The sequence below is a fragment of the Grampus griseus genome (genome assembly GCF_964374135.1).
Source record: "Grampus griseus genome assembly, chromosome: 11".
Classification (NCBI taxonomy): Eukaryota; Metazoa; Chordata; class Mammalia; order Artiodactyla; family Delphinidae; genus Grampus; species Grampus griseus.
In genome coordinates, this window is record NC_139005.1 from 91,048,604 (window position 1) to 91,066,127 (window position 17,524).

General features: G+C 43.2%; 1 protein-coding gene across 30 annotated transcripts in view; it reads right to left on the reverse strand.

Annotated features, from left to right (window-relative positions):
- The window catches only part of RBFOX2 (RNA binding fox-1 homolog 2), a gene marked incomplete at its 5' end in the record, with an annotated part of 262,448 nt that overhangs the window by 136,795 nt on the left and 108,129 nt on the right, over nt 1-17,524 (reverse strand). The window contains one exon of one of the 30 annotated variants that reach the window (XM_082665970.1): nt 10,537-10,617. The exons of 28 other annotated variants lie outside the window; for them this stretch is intronic. In XM_082665970.1, coding sequence (XP_082522096.1) covers nt 10,537-10,551 — 15 coding nt within the window. Of the gene's footprint in view, nt 1-10,536; nt 10,873-17,524 lie in introns of those variants that run through there. One more of the 30 variants, XM_082665969.1, reaches the window with a different exon arrangement.

A 17,524-nucleotide genomic window follows, 5' to 3' on the forward strand; every position in this document is an offset into this window, starting at 1 on the left:
ATACGCCAGTGCCTTCATGGAGTTTACATTCTGGTTGAAGGAGAAAGGCAATAAGCAAACATACACAGCAAGTCAGATGGTGGCAGGTGCTAAGGAGAAAAATAAAGATGGGAAATGTTGAATAAAGGGGTACGGAATTACTGTTTATACAGGGTGCTCCTGATAATGTGACAACTGAGTAGAGATTTCACATAAACAAGGAAGTCAAGCAGATATCTCCAGAAAGAGCAAGGAGGTGGGCAAAAGCTAAGGCCCTGAGGCAAGGGTGTGTTTGAAATGTTCAAAGAATGGGCAGGAGGACAGAAGAACAGGAGGTCAAAGACAGCCAGGGGAGCAAGTCATTTAGGGCCTTACAGGCCAGTGCAGGGCCTTTGACTTTTATGCTGAGTGAGATATGAAGCCACTGGAGAGTTTTGGCCAGAGGAGCAATGTAATGTGACATCTGAAAGGATCACTCTGGTTGCTGTGTTGAGAACAGACTTCAAAGAAGGGATTGGAGAAGAAGAGAAGCAGGGAGGCTAGTTAGAAAATTATTATAATAATACAGGCAAGAGATAGCGGTGGCGTGGCCAGGATGAAAGCAATGGGACTCAGGAGTAGTTGTTAAGGTTTCATGGTCATTCTTGACACTGTATCTCTGTTTCTGCCAGTTCTCCATCTGACTTGTATCTATTTAGTTCTCCCAGAATCTAGCTTAAATTACATCTCCTTCAAGAAACCTTTCCCAACCAATCTCATCCTCAGTGATTACCCACTTTTCCCAGCTCCTGTCGACAACTGCCCATACCACCTACCGACTGGCATGTCGTCTTTGCTACAAGGTACAGTTATTTATCTATTTAACTTCTATGTCCCTATTTTGCCCCATTATCCTTGAGAAAGAAAATACTTTATAACTCTTGGTATCCTCATTTTGCTGCATAAAACATATTCGATAAATGTTCACTAATAATCAAATGGCATCACCTAGAAATTACTATCCCTCAAAAGAAATGATCATACACTCACTTTCTCCTGTAACTGCCCAAATCAAAGAGAGGCCTGCTATCACCCAGGCCACATATCATCCGGGGCTACAGTCTGCTTACTTAGCACAACTAGTTTCTCTGGACCAATGGTTTTCAAAGGGTAGTCTCTGGCCCAGTAGCATCAGCATGCCCTGGGAATGTATTAGAAATGTAAACTCCCAGGTACGCTCAGATCTAAGGAATCTAAAACTCTGGAGGTGGGCCCCAGCAGTCTGTGCATTCTGATGCACCATAGAGTTTGAGAATTATTGCTCTGGTTTACAAGTTTAAGTAATTACCCTGCTTTTACAAGAGATTTCTGGAACGATTCCATCCTGGCTTACATCCTCATTCACCTCCACCATCATCAGAAGTCCAAGGCTTCTGGATGGCTCACCCTGTACAGCTCTGCACAGCCGCTCTTCTGGTCCCGCCTCTGGCTCTCCCTCGCCCTCCTAAGCCCTCGCGGTCATGAGTTACCCTCAGTAACCTCTTCTATATACTCACTCTCTTCTCTGCGATGTTCCCTTCACCTTTTTTGCTCTAAAGGAAACCTGACCGCTGCTGAGAACACTGCTGCTGCTTCAGTAGGAGCTTTCCTCCTTCCATTACACACCTCAGGCAGTGGCAAGCATCCTCCCTACTCCGCACTACCATCTCGTGTTGAACCTCACAGGTATCCTCCTTGCTTTCCAAGACTACTTCTACCCTCCGTCCCAACTGCAGATCCTTTGAAACAGGTGTCGTCTGCCTACCTCCTCAAGTCTTAGCACAGCCCTCCCTGTCTTCATCTCCTTTATTAGTTTTGTCATTTTTGACGATCTCAACATCCACGCAGATGATTCATTAACTACTCTGGCCTCCTAGTTGCTGGTACTGTTCTAATGTGTTTAAGTGCCAACTATATTTTTTCACTGAAGCCACTGACCTAGAACTGTATCCCAGCACCGTCATCACCAATAACCACACCTTCTCCAAAATCTCTAGCGTCTCAAGCATTCTCCTCTCACACCATCAGGTTTGCCTGCTCTAGGAGTTTTCCCACGCTAGCATTTCTCCAGCCTCCTTCAGATCTCTACTCTACAGGTTGACCCTACTGCTTTTTGACCACCCTACTCCTCTCCTCCTCATGTTCTTAATTCCCTCCTAAGCCAGTTTAGATTCTAGGGTCCAACACTATACGTAATCCTTTTCGAAAAGTCTTAGTTCCTTTGCCCCCTTTTCCCTTAGTCTAACTTACCTAGTAAAATCTCAATTCCTGGTTAAATCCAACTCTTGCGTCTAAACAGAAGATTGCTGGATAAAAATCACACAACTGACTTACCACCACTCACTCAAGTTTATGACCACAGATTTTAAGCATCCTACACCTCTCCAGTAAGTACACTTCCCATTTTTTTGAGATGACTACTATTTCACCCCTTGTCCTCTCTCCTCAAATCTGCGACACTTCTTCTCCACTCCCTGCACTAACACTTTCAGCTACGTTTATCTTACATGTTATAAAGAAAGCAGACACGCGCAGAGAACTCCCTCTTCTGCCTGAAACCAATGCCACCAGCCTATCTGGCTCTAAACCCACACACTCCGCCCTCCTTCCTATTAAAAAGAAAAAAAACTGCTTCTGGCCAATCCCTCTCTGTATGCTGGATATAGCAGACTTTGCTTCTGCAATTAGCCTCTTTCTTTTCAGCACCCTCAATTCTTCCCCTACTGGATCTTTCCTAGTGACAAAAGACATGTCTTGATATCACCTATCTTTTAAAAATTGTCTCTTGAATACACATGCCCATTTAGTAACTGCCCCAATTCTTTGCTCCACCCCACAACTACACAATATTTCACTGTCTCAACATCTTCACCTACCAATTAACAACTCAACCCATTCCAATTGGCTTTTTCATCCCCATCATTCCAACTCAAACAGCTCTTACTGAGTTCACCAATGACTAACATCCTACCAAGGCCAATGACCAATTATTTGGTCTTAAGTAATCCAAACCCAACAACTTCTTCCCCAGAGTCTGTGATATCAGATACTTGCCTTGTTTCCCTCCTACCTTACCCAATTCCAGTATCCTTTAGACCTCTAGTGAGAAGCCTCGGGGCTTCTACCTCAGGCTTATTCTCCAGTTACATTTTCTCCCAAGGCTTTAAATATGCACTGATGAATCTCGACCTTATACCTTCAACTCACATCTCTCTTCTGTGCTCCAGGCTCATATCAAATTGCCACTGAACTTCTCCACTTGGATATCTATTAGACGTTTCAGACTAAACAAGTCCAAACCATAAATATTGTTTTTTCCTGTGTACTCTCTGTCCTGTTGCAAGGAAATGCCCCCTCCATCCTAATTCCTCAAACCAAAAGTTGAATAAGCCAGATTTCTCTTTCATCTCACCACACACACAAGCCATCTTTAATCTTATCAAATTGCCCTCCAGAGTCTAAGCCATCACCTCTTGTTTCTTGACCTCCCTTATCACTTTTCGTAGGGCAAGTCAACTCTCCTGCTGAAAATCTCCCAATACCTCCCCATTTTTAACCAGAACAAAATTCAAAATCTCTACCATGGGACATGATCTGACCCTCACCTACCTCACCAGTCTTATCTTCCTACGTTCTTTTTGTTCTCTACACTCCAACCACACTACCCCCTTTCTGTCCTTTGAATGCCCCAAACTCATTCCTATCTGAGGACTCTGTATTTGCTACTCCTTCTATAATGCTTTCCTCCCGTAGTTTGACAAGATGGTGTTTCTTATCATTTAGGCCTTTTCCACCCTAGCTAAAGCATTCACGGTCATATTACCTTTTCTCTATAGCACTTATTAGTTTCTGAATTTATCTTGTTTGCTTACATGTTTACAACTTTCTTTTTCCAGTTACAGAATACAAACTCTATGGAAAAGAACTTTGTCTTGTTCGTGCTCTTTCCTCACCTCTTAGAAAGTGATCAGCACACGGTAGTCATCAATAAATGTGTTAACTTCTTGAGTCTCATTAATATAATCATTTATTTAGCCCCTTACAGTTTCCTGAGCTTTAAAAATATGCATAAGGGACTTCGCTGGTGGTGCAGTGGTTAAGAATCCGCCTGCCAATGCAGGGGTCACAGGTTTGAGTCCTGGTCTGGGGAGATCCCACATGCTGCAGAGCAACTAAGCCCGTGTGCCACAACTACTGAGCCTGCGCTCTAGAGCCTGTGAGCCACAACTACTGAGCCCGTGTGCCACAACTACTGAAGCCCACACGCCTAGAGCCTATGCTCAGCAACAAGAGAAGCCACCGTAATGAGAAGCCTGCGCACCACAACGAAGAGTAGCCCCCGCTCGCCACAACTAGAGAGCGAGCAGCAACGAAGACCCAACGCAGCCAAAAATAAATAAATTTTTTAAAATAAATAAATTTATAAAAATATGCATCAAACCAAGTTCACTCGAAGTATAAATATAAATTCTGCAATAATAATAGAAGCCTCTTGTTATCTTTTTATATACAAATTTGATCACACCTGATCCTGCTTAAAATCAACAGCTCCTTGTTGGAATAAACAAACATCTTTATTCAGATAATCTAGGCTCTAAAATTTTTAATTTTCATCCATCACTATTACACTCACCCAACACATACAAGCCACATGGAATTATATATGGTTCACAACATATATACTATCTCACCAATCTATCCCTTTTTGGGAAAGCAATGACCCTTTCCATGCCTCACCCACTCAGCCTGTCTATCTCCTCCTCTGTAAAGACTCCTTTGAACTCCTAGATGCTGTAAGCTCTTCTGTCCTCTATCTGCTTTGCCTCCTGTTAAATAGGCGCATTCTCCGTACTCCTAAAGCTAATCCCATCTTCTCAAAGCATAAGAGCAATCTTTTCTCTTCTCTCAAATACTCCACTTCTCCTCAAATGAATTTGCTCGGCTAGCTTTTAAACATGACCAAGTCTCTTTTATTTAAAATAAAACAAATAAACCTTTCTATGTAGAGCTACCCTCTACATCCCTTCAGAGTCAGTCAAACTTTTCCAACAACGTCTACACTCACTATTTCTATCTCCATTTCCTTCTCCCATCCCCCCTCCGCCCCCAAACTCCTGAACTGACTCCATTCCCAGGATTCTGCCTTCATTAGTCCGTCAAAACAACCCTTGCAAAGGTCATCAATGACCTCCACGTTGCTAAATCCATGGAGATATTTCAGTTCTCTCTTCCTGCCACTCTTTTATCTTAGTTTCCTGATGTCCTGGTTTTCCTTCTGAAGAACAAGCTCTCTGGAATCTTGTTCCCTGCCTTCTTTGCAAGTTCATCTCCTCTACCAGGCAGGTATCAACTTCTCTCCTTGCTCTACATTTTCTCCCTAGGCCAGTCTCATCTTAAGCCACTGAGTTTCAACATCATCAAACGTGCCCACAGCTTCAATTATTATTGTATGCAGGTTTCTCACAAATTTATAGTTTAATCCTCTATCTTTCCTTGTATTTCCAGACCTAGGTAGTCAACTATCTAAGCGGTATTTCCCCTTGAACATCTCAAAGTTACCTAAAAGTACTAAATCCAAAATCAAACTCATGATATCCTTCCTCTTCCCGCCTACAAAAACACTTGGACCTCTTCCAAACCATAACACCATGCTGCCGACTGTACCTTCAGCATCTCTCTCAGGCAGTTCTGCTTCCTCGGCACGTGCTATCACTACCATTCTCTGTCCCTTGGACTATTACTCAGCCACCACTTAACTTCTCTCTGTACTCTTACTCCTCTCTAATCTGTGTAGATATCTTTTTTTAAAAACAAATCTAATTATAAACTCCACTTCAGCCTTCTCCCAATCCTACTTAAAGTCTTTAAATGGCTTTTCACTGCCAAGTATCTGGCCTCCAATGTTAGCTGAACTGAACTATGTCTACATTTTGTGATAACTCAATTTACTATTAAGTCTAGTTCTCTAAATGCATAAACCAATTAGGATGACAAAATAGGGATTAAAAAGTGAGCATTAAAAAAAAAAGTGAGCATGTAGCCTGACTACAACCTGAATAACAATAACAACCTTAATAGCTGCTGTTATTATTATCATTATGTTACATCTGCTTAGCACAAAACAGCTTCCAAAAGTAGATTATTTCGATACTCTGTTAGGTATTAGTAGTCCATTTTAAAGATTAGAAAACCAATGCTGGAAAGGTTATACACTGACAAATGGCACCACTGAGACCCAAAACTGTTGTCTTTTGACTCACAGTCCATGATTTCCATGTTTCGTGATAAAGCCATCACTTACTGACTACTTCGTTTCTAAAATGGCTGATACACATTTTTCTAAGATTACTCCATTAATGCTCTCAAGAACTATCACATCCTTTTCACAACCTGGAAAATCAAGGTACATACAATTAAGTAATGTGTCTCAAGTAATTAATGGATATGGATACAGAATTCAGGTTACCTTATTTTCATTTCTCTACTCCAGCCTGTATCAGGCTGAATGGTAGCAGTGATAAATCAGACACTACTGAACAAATAAAAGAAGATGTTAAGTGTGATGTAGGAAGCTCTGAGGCCAGACAGACCAGACCAAATCCTACCTCTGCCAATTCTAAATTGTGTGACTTTAGCAAGTTACTGAAGTTTCTACTTTCTCCTCTGTAAAATGAAGATAACAGCTAATTCTCACATGTGTTGAGGACTGAAGTGTATGTCTAACATGTATGTTATCACTCAATAAACAATTTAAAAGAAACAAAATAAAAAATATCAGCTTCTCCCAAAAGAACATAGTGTAAAAAAATAAATATTATACTCCAATAAAGATGTTAAAAAATAATAATAAATAAATAAGAGCCATAAAGTTTAAAAAAAATATGGAATTGAGTTTCCAGCCCTGCCATTTACTAATTATCATATACTCTTTCTTGGTCTCTTTCCTAACTTGTACAATACAGATAATGATTCCGGGCCCTTAGCACTGCTGTGAGGATGAAATAAGATGACATATAAAAGCACTTTCTTAACCGGATAGCATCATGCAAAAATCATTATTATCTGTGTACATACACTGACTGCCACTGTGTTATAAACTCTTTAAGGGCATGAGGATCTTTAATCATCTTTGTATTTGTAACAGCTAGTAGCATAGACCTCTGCCCACTATAAGCATTCGTTAAATGTTGGCTGAACTGACTTACTGAGAAGACAGGACTGAAATATGACAAAACAACAGTTCAAAGTGAAATACAGAAGTTCATCCATATAGAATATGCGTAAGAGAGAGCCTGAGACCAGTCTAGCTAAGATCAACTCAGACGGGGAGAACACATCTTGACTTCTGGGAATTTAAATAAGTGGTCTATAATTTGGTTTCCTGGACATAAACTGTATAATTATCAAACAAGTAAGTTCCCTAAGTACAAGAATCGTATGTCTCCCTCCGTCTTCCCTGCCTCTGCCCCCCACTCTCTCTCTCTGCCGCCCTCCCTGTTTTGGACAAGGAAGAGGAGATGGGGAGAATAAATGGCATAGCAAGTGCTTAGTAGTACTGCACCCCTCCAAAGAAAAAGTTTAGAAAAAATAATGGGGATGTTCTCCACCAGGAGGCAACTTTAATGAGCGTTCTCTAGTCACAAGTACTTAAAATACTGATTAATGGGAAACATTTCACGTAAAACTAGTTTGTATTTATCAAAGTTCTCCCTGCATGAATTCAAAGGCATCCTTCACATGCTAGAGAAAATGCTCTGGGGTAGTGAGTGGTCTGCTGAACATTCAAATCAAAAACCTGGCTCGCACTGGCTATTTACCGAGCACCTACTATGTGCCATACATCATGTTAAGCATGTTTCATAGATTATCTCAAATGTTTACAACAATCCTGGGTAACAGGCATTATTTTCCCTATGTGATGAATGAAGAAACTGAGGTTCAGAGAGGTTAAGTGACTTGTTCATGGCCAAAAAATTGGAAGTAAGAGGTGGGATTTAGACCTAGTAAAGTCTCTAAAACCCATATTTTTTGCACCGTATCATGCTGCCCCCAATGCTAGCAGTTTCACTATAAAGGAGGGTGACTCAACAGGGAAGTGGGGAGGAGATCTGACAAAAAAGGCATGTATACAGCACAAGACGGCATTCTATCTCAGAGCTCTAGACGCACAGAAGCAAATTAATGAGCCACATCCAACTACACAACCCAAATACCTGGATGAGCTGTAACTTCCACTTTTCAGCTCTGCAGGTTCTGAGAATGTCCACACTGCTCAGAGGTATTGACAACTAAATACAGTTCAGCAGCTTTTCTAGAATGCTTAGAACAGTACCTTTAAGTCACTGCTGGTACCAAACCAAGCAGGCAACGGAGGTGATATATGCTTCACAGCTCTCGTGCTTTCCAGACGCTAACCTTTCCTGCACAACTGGGTGTCTTCCTGGCACACAGCTACACAAAATTCACTTCCCAGAACTTTAGAATTAGAATAGATATCTTATAGCTGCGGAAACTGCGGTCAGAAGACTCAAATGACTGTCCAGTGTCACCTGGCTGGGTACTGGCCTCGATAAAAGTTCTGACCTCCTATTCCTCGCCCAGTAAGTTTTCTCCACAGTAGCCCCTCAGTGCCTCCCCCTTAATGCTTGACTACTTTGATTTCCTTCTCTAAGGAAATGACCTCGATGTCATGTAGCTATGGCTCCTTCTGGACATTTTCACTGAATCCAGCAAATGTTTGAGGCCCTGGGCCCGACGATGCAGATCGTGACGAGATAGAGCCGACATGTTTTTTTCCCTCTACACAGTGCTGCCCCATCGTTCAGGTGTCACGGCACACATAGAAAATGGTAGTATTTTTATGGCACAAAGTGGCAAACTAGAGTACACAGGGACCAAGTGACCTGGGGAATCCTGGGCCCCTCCTGGCTGCTCCCAGGGTTGAGGGGAACAGTTATCTTGGCGTACATGTGTCTCAACCCAGCATGTGGTACTCTGGCTGGAAAGCTCTGTTCTGGGGCTAACAAGCCAAGGGGATTGAGACAAATTTACAAATAACTGTAATATAAGCACAAGGGAAATAACTGAGGAGACTGTCACTGTCTGCTCTCACCGAACATAAATGAGTGGAAATGAGACTAATTCAACTTGCTTCCTTTTGTAACTTCTCTTCCAAACAAATCAAAAGACAGAATAACCCATCCTCTGGTTAACAGGTAGTTCATCAGTCCCACCAATGAGCCTGCAAAGACCCTAGACACAGATGCCTCATTCAGAGATGGAAACTACTTAAAGGACGTAAGTGTGTCAGAAAAGTTCTTTGACTTCTTCCAAATACTACAAAAATAAATCAACAGAGGGGAGAAAATCAGATTTCAAGGTCATATTCAGATATGAAAGGGGAAGCAGGAAAAGCAGCCCCTACACACACACAAGCTCCATTTCCATAAACCTAGTTAAAATTCTGCCGTCTGATATTTATAAATCTAGTCCACCTGAGCCAAGTAGGTTTCTGCGATTCCAGACATCTAGGCTGAAGGGCAAAGGGCAAAGTGAAACCTTCAAAAGCTGGCTAGCAGCCAAGGGCATCACATCTAGGAGGCTCCCTTAGCAACACACAACAACTGTCTTCTCAAGAGAAGACACTGCCATCTTTGCAAAGGACTACAGATGTTGTTTTCACAACTAACTGCAGGGGTTTTCTCCCCCCCTGTATTATTTTCCCCCTCATTCTCCTAAAAGTTACCACATTTCATAATTTAAACGTCTCTCTAGTCCCAGTATGTTTCCCTCCATCCCAAATTACAACACCAGAGTTAACAATAAATTAAAATAATGTACGGTATTAAGTTCCTGGCAAATATAAGATGCTTTATAATGCTTGGTTATAATTACCATTCTAGCTGCTTTATAATGGTTGGTTATAATTACCATTCTAGCTGCTACAGACGTGGTTCCGAACCATGGGCAAGTCACTATTTGTGACTTAATTACTTCCCTCATAAAATTTTAATAACAACAGCGACCTACTTCACAAGACTATTGTGAAGGACAACAAAAATTATTAGATAAAAACTTTCAAAGGCTAATTCCTAATTAAGAATCATACCACCTACTGGCTCTCAATATCTAAAGAGACGCTTTGCTATCAAGGTCAGTGTCCCCCAAACAAAACACAGCCAGGCCCTGACCCACCAGGAAGACTGCAGCTCCTGGGATGACCAGCTCACTTCACCTGCCCCATGTGCCTTCTCCAAACCTCCCAAGCCCGGGGGATGGCACTGCACTGGGAGCTCAGCCCTTGCGCCTAAGTCTAACAAGGTAAACAACATTCTATAAAAAAAAACAAAAAACAAAACAAAAACACAACCCAATGTCACAATCACGGCCAGGCTTTAAAACCCTCACACCTGTGAGGAGAAGGGGCTGTGGCAGCCCGTGCTCCGTGGGGAAGGCCATTTGTGCAGGAGCAGAATCTCGCAGCTTTCCACTCCTTATATGTGCAAGTGCAAGCCCTCACCCGCAGCACTCTGTACTCACCCAGAGGTACATCATGTCAGACCGGGCTGCTCAAACTCAGCGGTCAGTTGATCCTGGACTGCAAAAAGGCCCTTCAATGGACTGTAGGAAAGGAGGTGCCAGAATGGGGGGCCGAAGTTTGGGGTGGGGAGAACCCCCCCCAAATCACTTGAGTTTAAAAATCTAAAACAGACCCGTCTCCTCCCCCCTCCTCCCTCCTCTCCAGCTGACTGTTCTGTTGTTCTCTCTCCTCCCTCTCACCCTCCCTCTCTCTCTCTGGGAGTTCCCAGCCCCGTGTGTCTGAACCCGAGTGTACAGCACACTCGCTCTGTATTTGCCTTCAGGGAATCTCTCTCTGTCATTCTACTTCTAGAAACACAATCATCACTCACAGAGATTATTGCAAAAGGCAGGGATGGGCGGGGTTAGTAATAAACCACCGGCACCAGCTTCTAGTAGCTAGACCTCAACTAGTGTAAGAAGGGTTCTTTAAATATGAGTGAAGCAATCAAAAAAACTCTGCCCTCCAAGATCAAGGGGAGTGAGCCAAGACTCCCCTCTGCCCCAGTTCTTCTGGAGCCCCTTGCAGAAACCAAGCGTGAACAGAGAACCTGCTTGGCACCTACATTCCCTCCCTGCCAGGTCAGCCTTATGCCACTATTCTATAATTCACTAACATTCTACCAATCATAATTCTGAATCTTAGAAGATTTTAAAACATAGGAAAAATTATATATAAGCTTGAATAGGTTTTCATCTTTTGTATTACTACCACCCTAGTTCAAATCAATAGAGCCTCCCCTCTAAACAGAGGAAAAAACAAGGGGTTTTGAATCAAGTGGATTTTGAGCCCTACCACGTTGTAGATTCTTTACTAGGCACGGGTATGGGGCAGTGTATGAAGCCTGGGTTTGAAATCTGGGTCTATAATTACTATCACCGTGGCCTGGGGAAAGTTATTTAATCTGTCTAGGCCTCTGTTTCCTCAAGCAAAAACTGGGTATAACACTCCTTTCGGAGTTGCTGCAATTAGATCGAATGATATCACTATGTAAACTATCTGCCATGTCCCTGGTGACCATGATTTCTAATTTAGTTCAGTTCAAACATTTACTAAGTTCCTCCTATATGCCAGGCATATTTTTGTCCATTATGTTCAATGGTGAACAACAAGAATTATCTAATCATCTGTCCTAGTGTTTTTTTGTTTTTTTGTGTTTTTTTTTGCAGTACGTGCACCTCTCACTGTTGTGGCCTCTCCCGTTGCAGAGCACAGGCTCCGGACGCGCAGGCTCAGCGGCCATGGCTCACGGGCCCAGCCGCTCCGCGGCACGTGGGATCCTCCCGGACCGGGGCACGAACCCGTGTCCCCTGCATCAGCAGGCGGACTCTCAACCACTGCGCCACCAGGGAAGCCCCTGTCCTAGTGGTTTTTATTCAGAAAATAACTGACTTCTCCTCCATATGCCAATCCCCATGCTCTTTCCTTACTTCCCTACCCATTTTTCCATGTTCAAATCCACAACCCACCCCAGCTGTAAGTGCTCTCCCCTCCTCTGTAGGCCTGGTGTCTGTAATGGGGCATTCACCACTCCTGCCAGTTACTGTTACAGGCACTTACCTGTACCTACCAATCTTACCCCATTTATTCACATTTTTTCAGGGCAGGGTTCATCTCTTTTGAGCCATGGAGTCTTTTGCACAGTACCTAGCACACAGTAGGTGCACAATACATTCTCAGAGGATTGTGCGTTTTGAGGAATATTTTATTCCTTTAACTTGTTAAAGGAAAAACAAAATAAAAACAAAAACAAGAGGCCTTCCACCTTCCAGCTGCCTCAGGGTTCTGTTCCCCTCAGACATGTTGAAACAGCTCTCTCCTGCTCATAAAATATCCAAGTAAGGTCTGCGAGTCTCACATTCAAGGCAGGCCTGACGCAGGTACGAGGTACCTTCCCTCTCCCTACCTGACACTTGCAGCTGTAGAGAGGGCTCTGTCTCCTGCTACGGTGGGGTGTGTTTTTCTCTCAGAGTAGAAGGGAAGTCACTTTTCCTTTTCTTCCACACTAAATACGTGCCTTCCGCGAGAGAGCTTCGACCTCTGCCCTCCTCCCACCTCAAACCCCCACTTGTTTACGCTCGGAGAGGTGGGGCAAGTATTCTTCTCAGCCTCACCCAAACCTTTTCTTTTTCTTTATGCAGAACTTCTTTGCTTCGTCTGAAGTCAGGATTACCTCAGTTCCAGTACAAAAGAGGAGTAAGAACTTCCATGTCTAAAACGGAGACAGCCTTTTTTCTAAAATGGGAAAACAAATCTCGGCTTTCTATAAACTGTTACTTCGCGTCTGTTATATAGTCAATTTTTATATGTAACTTTCCCCTCTAGTCTCATAGCCCACGCCCTAAATCTTAAGTCACCAGGCTTTCCTATACTCCATTCTAAACAACCGTATTAAAATCACACTGTGAAGAGATTACAGTCCTTTCAAACTCTTTGAAGACACAAAATTGTATGCTGCCATGGGCCCGTGGGCCCGGTTTTGATCCCTGGTCGGGGGACTAAGATCCCACAAGCTGTGTGGCGTGGCCAAGGAAGGAGGGGGGGAAGGAGACACAAAATTGTTAATACTCATTCATTATTTTATTTTTGCGGTACGCGGGCCTCTCCCTGTTGTGGCCTCTCCCGTTGCGGAGCACAGGCTCCAGACACGCAGGCTCAGCGGCCATGGCTCACGGGCCCAGCCGCTCCGCGGCATGTGGGATCTTCCCGGACCAGGGCACGAACCCGTGTCCCCTGCATCGGCAGGAGGACTCTCAACAACTGCGCCACCAGGGAAGCCCAATACTCATTCATTCTTAACCAAGTACCAAAAAAAAAAAAAACCGCAATAAAATTTCATATATTGTCACTTTATGGTGTTATCTTTTAATCAAATTTAGGATGGGATAATGATACCACTGTTCTCCTGGAGCAAAGCAGGAGAAAAACACGTACAGAAACGAGATCCTTAGAATGAAATTTAAAAAGTTTAAATATGTCACAAAAACTCTGAAAACTACCTCCAAAACTCCCATGAGTGGAATCTTTGTAAACTTCTTTGGAACCACAGGGAGTTCATAAATTTCTATTGTCAACGCATCTTTCCCTTTTCTGATCATAATCTTAAGAATCGGGTGAACAGTCTGTTCTATATGTTTTCTTCACTTAAAAAACGAAAAACTTCAAAATCCCACAGGCAAGCTAAGTGGATCTTTTTAATTCATGCTCCTGCATGTCCACATTTCCCTAACCTTAAAAAAAAGAAAGGAAGAAAAAGAAACAAGGAGGTAGGAGAAAACAAAATTCTTTCAAATCAAGTCAAATAAGGAAGGCTCTGCTTTGTCGCTATGCAGGATCCAGATGAAGAGACACAAAGGTATAACAAATGCACTCGAGGAAGACCCTCTGAATAGGATCCCAGTCTTACACACAGGATTAGGACGCACACGTGCTTCCTTCTATCAGGAGAACACTTTACCAGGCTGCTTAATGGTTCTTTGAAACTTATCAGCCTCTACATTAGTTCGGAGGAGGGAACATGTGAATTGGAGCATCAGAGAAGGAACTCTTCTCAAGAGGGCCCACAGAAGAAGTCTTGCATGCTTGCTCCTGAGAAAGAAAAATCAGATTATCTGGGATAGCAATATGGGTGCTGCCAGTAATTCTAATCTGATAATGCATCCTGAATTCCTGCTTCTGAAAGCACTGGATGTTGTAATGTGAAGAGTCTGGTGGGCAGAAAGGGCTTGAAGCCACATTTTTGATTCTCTGCCTCAAAGTCTAACAATTGAAGAGGTTGCATGTTTTATGCCAGTTTCTCTGTGGGTGTAAAAGGCTTGTGGGGAAAGTTTGTACATCTGGGGGACCAACACAGTTTTGCAAAAATATTCCTGAGAAATCAGGCACTGCAAATTTTTCAAAAGAAATTGAAGCAACCCTCTCTACATAATTTCTACTCCTTTCACTTTCAGGACTGTTAGAGACAACACAGACTCACCACAGCAATGAGCTATAGAAACGGACCATATGAAGTCCAACTGAATTTGACTCAAAAAGAAAAAAAAAAGTTGAAAGAATGGGGCTCTTTTAACCTCATTTCCTCTCAGCTTAAAATAGCAAGGATTCCCACAGGGCAGTTCTCTAACAGAATCTTGCTCCTCAAAATGTGACCCACGGACCAGCAGCAGCCGCAGCAGCGTCAACCGGGAGCTTCCTAGATAAGGAAGAATCTCAGGCCCCATCCAAGACTTACAGAGTTAAAATCCACATTATGACAAAAGCCACAGATGGGTCACAGCACACTGACGTCTGAGAAGCTAGTCTAGATAGAGCACTGTCCTCACGTAGCAGGACAGACTCATGCAAGACAGGGGTAGATGCTGTTGTAGCTTTCCAGTTGGGCATCTAAACCACTCTGGAACACTAACCAGAGAGTGCGCATTCCCACGCTGCGTGATGACTTCAATATAACACAACCACCAGCTACTATTTACTGAGAACATACCATCTGCCACAACTCTGCGTGCATTATCTCACTGCATCTTCACAATATCTCTGTAAGGGAGGCCCTACTTTAGCTTTTTCACACATAGAAGAAAATTGGGGATCAAAGTGGCTTAACATTTTGCTCATGGTCTGACGGCTAGTGAGTAAAGGAGCCGCAAGTGAAACATAAATTTGTAATACTCCAAGATCGGTCCTACATCACACTTTTTCACGGATAAAATCAAATCAAGACTGCCAAGATCACTGGAAAATTCCCGCTGGATATAACCTTGCACTCTACCTCTGCCCGTTACTAAGACTTCAAACAACAAATGATGGAGATGAGGTTTGGAACTCAGTGTACACACATTGTACGTGAGTTTCCAAAGGCTGTGGCTCTGGTCAAGCACTGCTGCTATGACAGACGTCATTAAGAGAATGATTCTGGAAACCTCTTATGAACTGTGGTTACCTTCTACGATGTCTACAGTGAGCTCTAGACAAATACACAGAGAAAAGGGTACATCCCAAAGCTCAACTCTCGGAAAAGCTACAGGCAAATAGATTTGTTAGAGTTCTGACCCCCAGTTTTAGGGAACCCAGGGCGATCATCCCTAAAAGAGGAAAACGTATTATCTTAAAAGCTGTGTTCTTCCTCATTATGTTTCATATTCTCAAATAACCTCCCATCCTTCTAACTAACTTGCTCCAGTATCCCCTCCGCTACAAGCTCTGACCTCATCAAGCACTTGCTCATCACCTACCTACCCCAGTCCTGTCTTCCACTCCCTCCTATGCCCAACTCTGATTCCATGGTCCATGATTATAATCCCTCCCTCGCAAATATCCTCAATCATTTGTTCTCTCCATCACTGGCGTTTAGCAAAACTCCAATCCTGGTTAAGTACAATTATCTGCCCTCTCTGTGCCTGTTCCCAACCCACTAAATGTTGCTGGAGAAAAGCCACATGACCAAGCTGACTGGCTTCACTATATACTCATGATCAGAAGCCTCAACTGGGCACTTGGCAATGCCAAGCAATCCTAACAAAGCTGCCCCTGGAAGCTTCCTCACTCTCCAAAATGACGACTTCTTACCTTTCCCTGAAACCTGCCTCATTCTCTCCCCACCACCCAATCATCAGCTGTTGCTCTCTCCAAGTACTTCACTTTAAAAGAGAAGCATTCAGATAGTCTCTTCTGTGCACCAAATCCACAACCCTACCTAGAAACGCATGCACTTCCTCCTCCTCACATTCTGTTACAATGAAGGAAGCATCCCTTGCATCAAAGGCCCATTTCACTACTTGTGCTCACACCCCACCCCACCCCCGGTGCCTGTGTAAGGACCATGCTGCTCTGTTCATCACCCCCTCTCTCCTGCCTCATCACTCTCTCCCCTCTCCACTCATCACTGTCAGGCCAACAATAAACATATGTCCATCTTCAGAAAACCTCCCCTCTGCCCTCACACACTGATGGGGAAAGTGTATGTTGGTAGCACCACTTTGGGAGTCTGTTTGGCCACATCTATCAAATTCTGAAACGTGCATGGCCTGTGGCTCAGCAATTTACCTCCAAGGAACCTATCTTAGAAAATCCCCACAAGTGTAGAAGGAAGTTCACCGTAGCAATCTGTAAGAGCAAAAACTTAAAAACATAAATGTCCAATAATAGGCAAGTAACTAAATGAATCAAGGTTTAAAAAAAATCATCCTTGGACACCTCACCTCCCTCCAGCCACTCTCTCCATTTCCTTGCTCACCACTTCACAGTAAATCTTCTCAAAAAAAGAATCTATACCCGTTTCCACTTCTTCACCTCTCATTTCTTCTTCAGTCTACTCAAAATAAAGTTTCCAAGCCCTCCACTCCATTAAACCAACTGGTCAATGTCAACTACATCCATGCTATTCAACCCAATGGACATTTTGCTGTCCTGAACTTATCTGACCTCTTAGGAGGATTCAACAGAGTTGGCAACCTTCTTAAAACACTGTCTCCTTCTACCTTCTGAGATACTACAATCCTGGTTTTTTCCTGTGCATCACCGATTACTTCTTCTCAGTGTCTTTTTTGGCTTTTCCATTAACAGACTGCTAAAAAAGGAAGTGTTCCCTGGGGCTCAATCCTGAGTCACCCTTCTCTCTCTGAGTTGTCTCAACCAATCCCACTGCTTCAAATACCATCAACATGCTAATAATTACCAAATTATATGCTTATCCTAAACCTCTTCTCATCCTGCAGTATGACTACTTAGCTGCCTCCCAAGTATGTCAAACATAACACTCCTCAAACTGAGCTCTTAATTCACCACCACCACCACCACCACCACCCTTGAAACTGGTATACCCTTGGTGTTCCCTACCTCAATAAGTGGTATTACCCGGCAATTACAAAAGTTAAAGACGCTCCCCTTACCCCTCACCCCTCACATCAAACCCATCACACGTCCTGTGTGTCTGACTTGTCTTGATCTCCACTC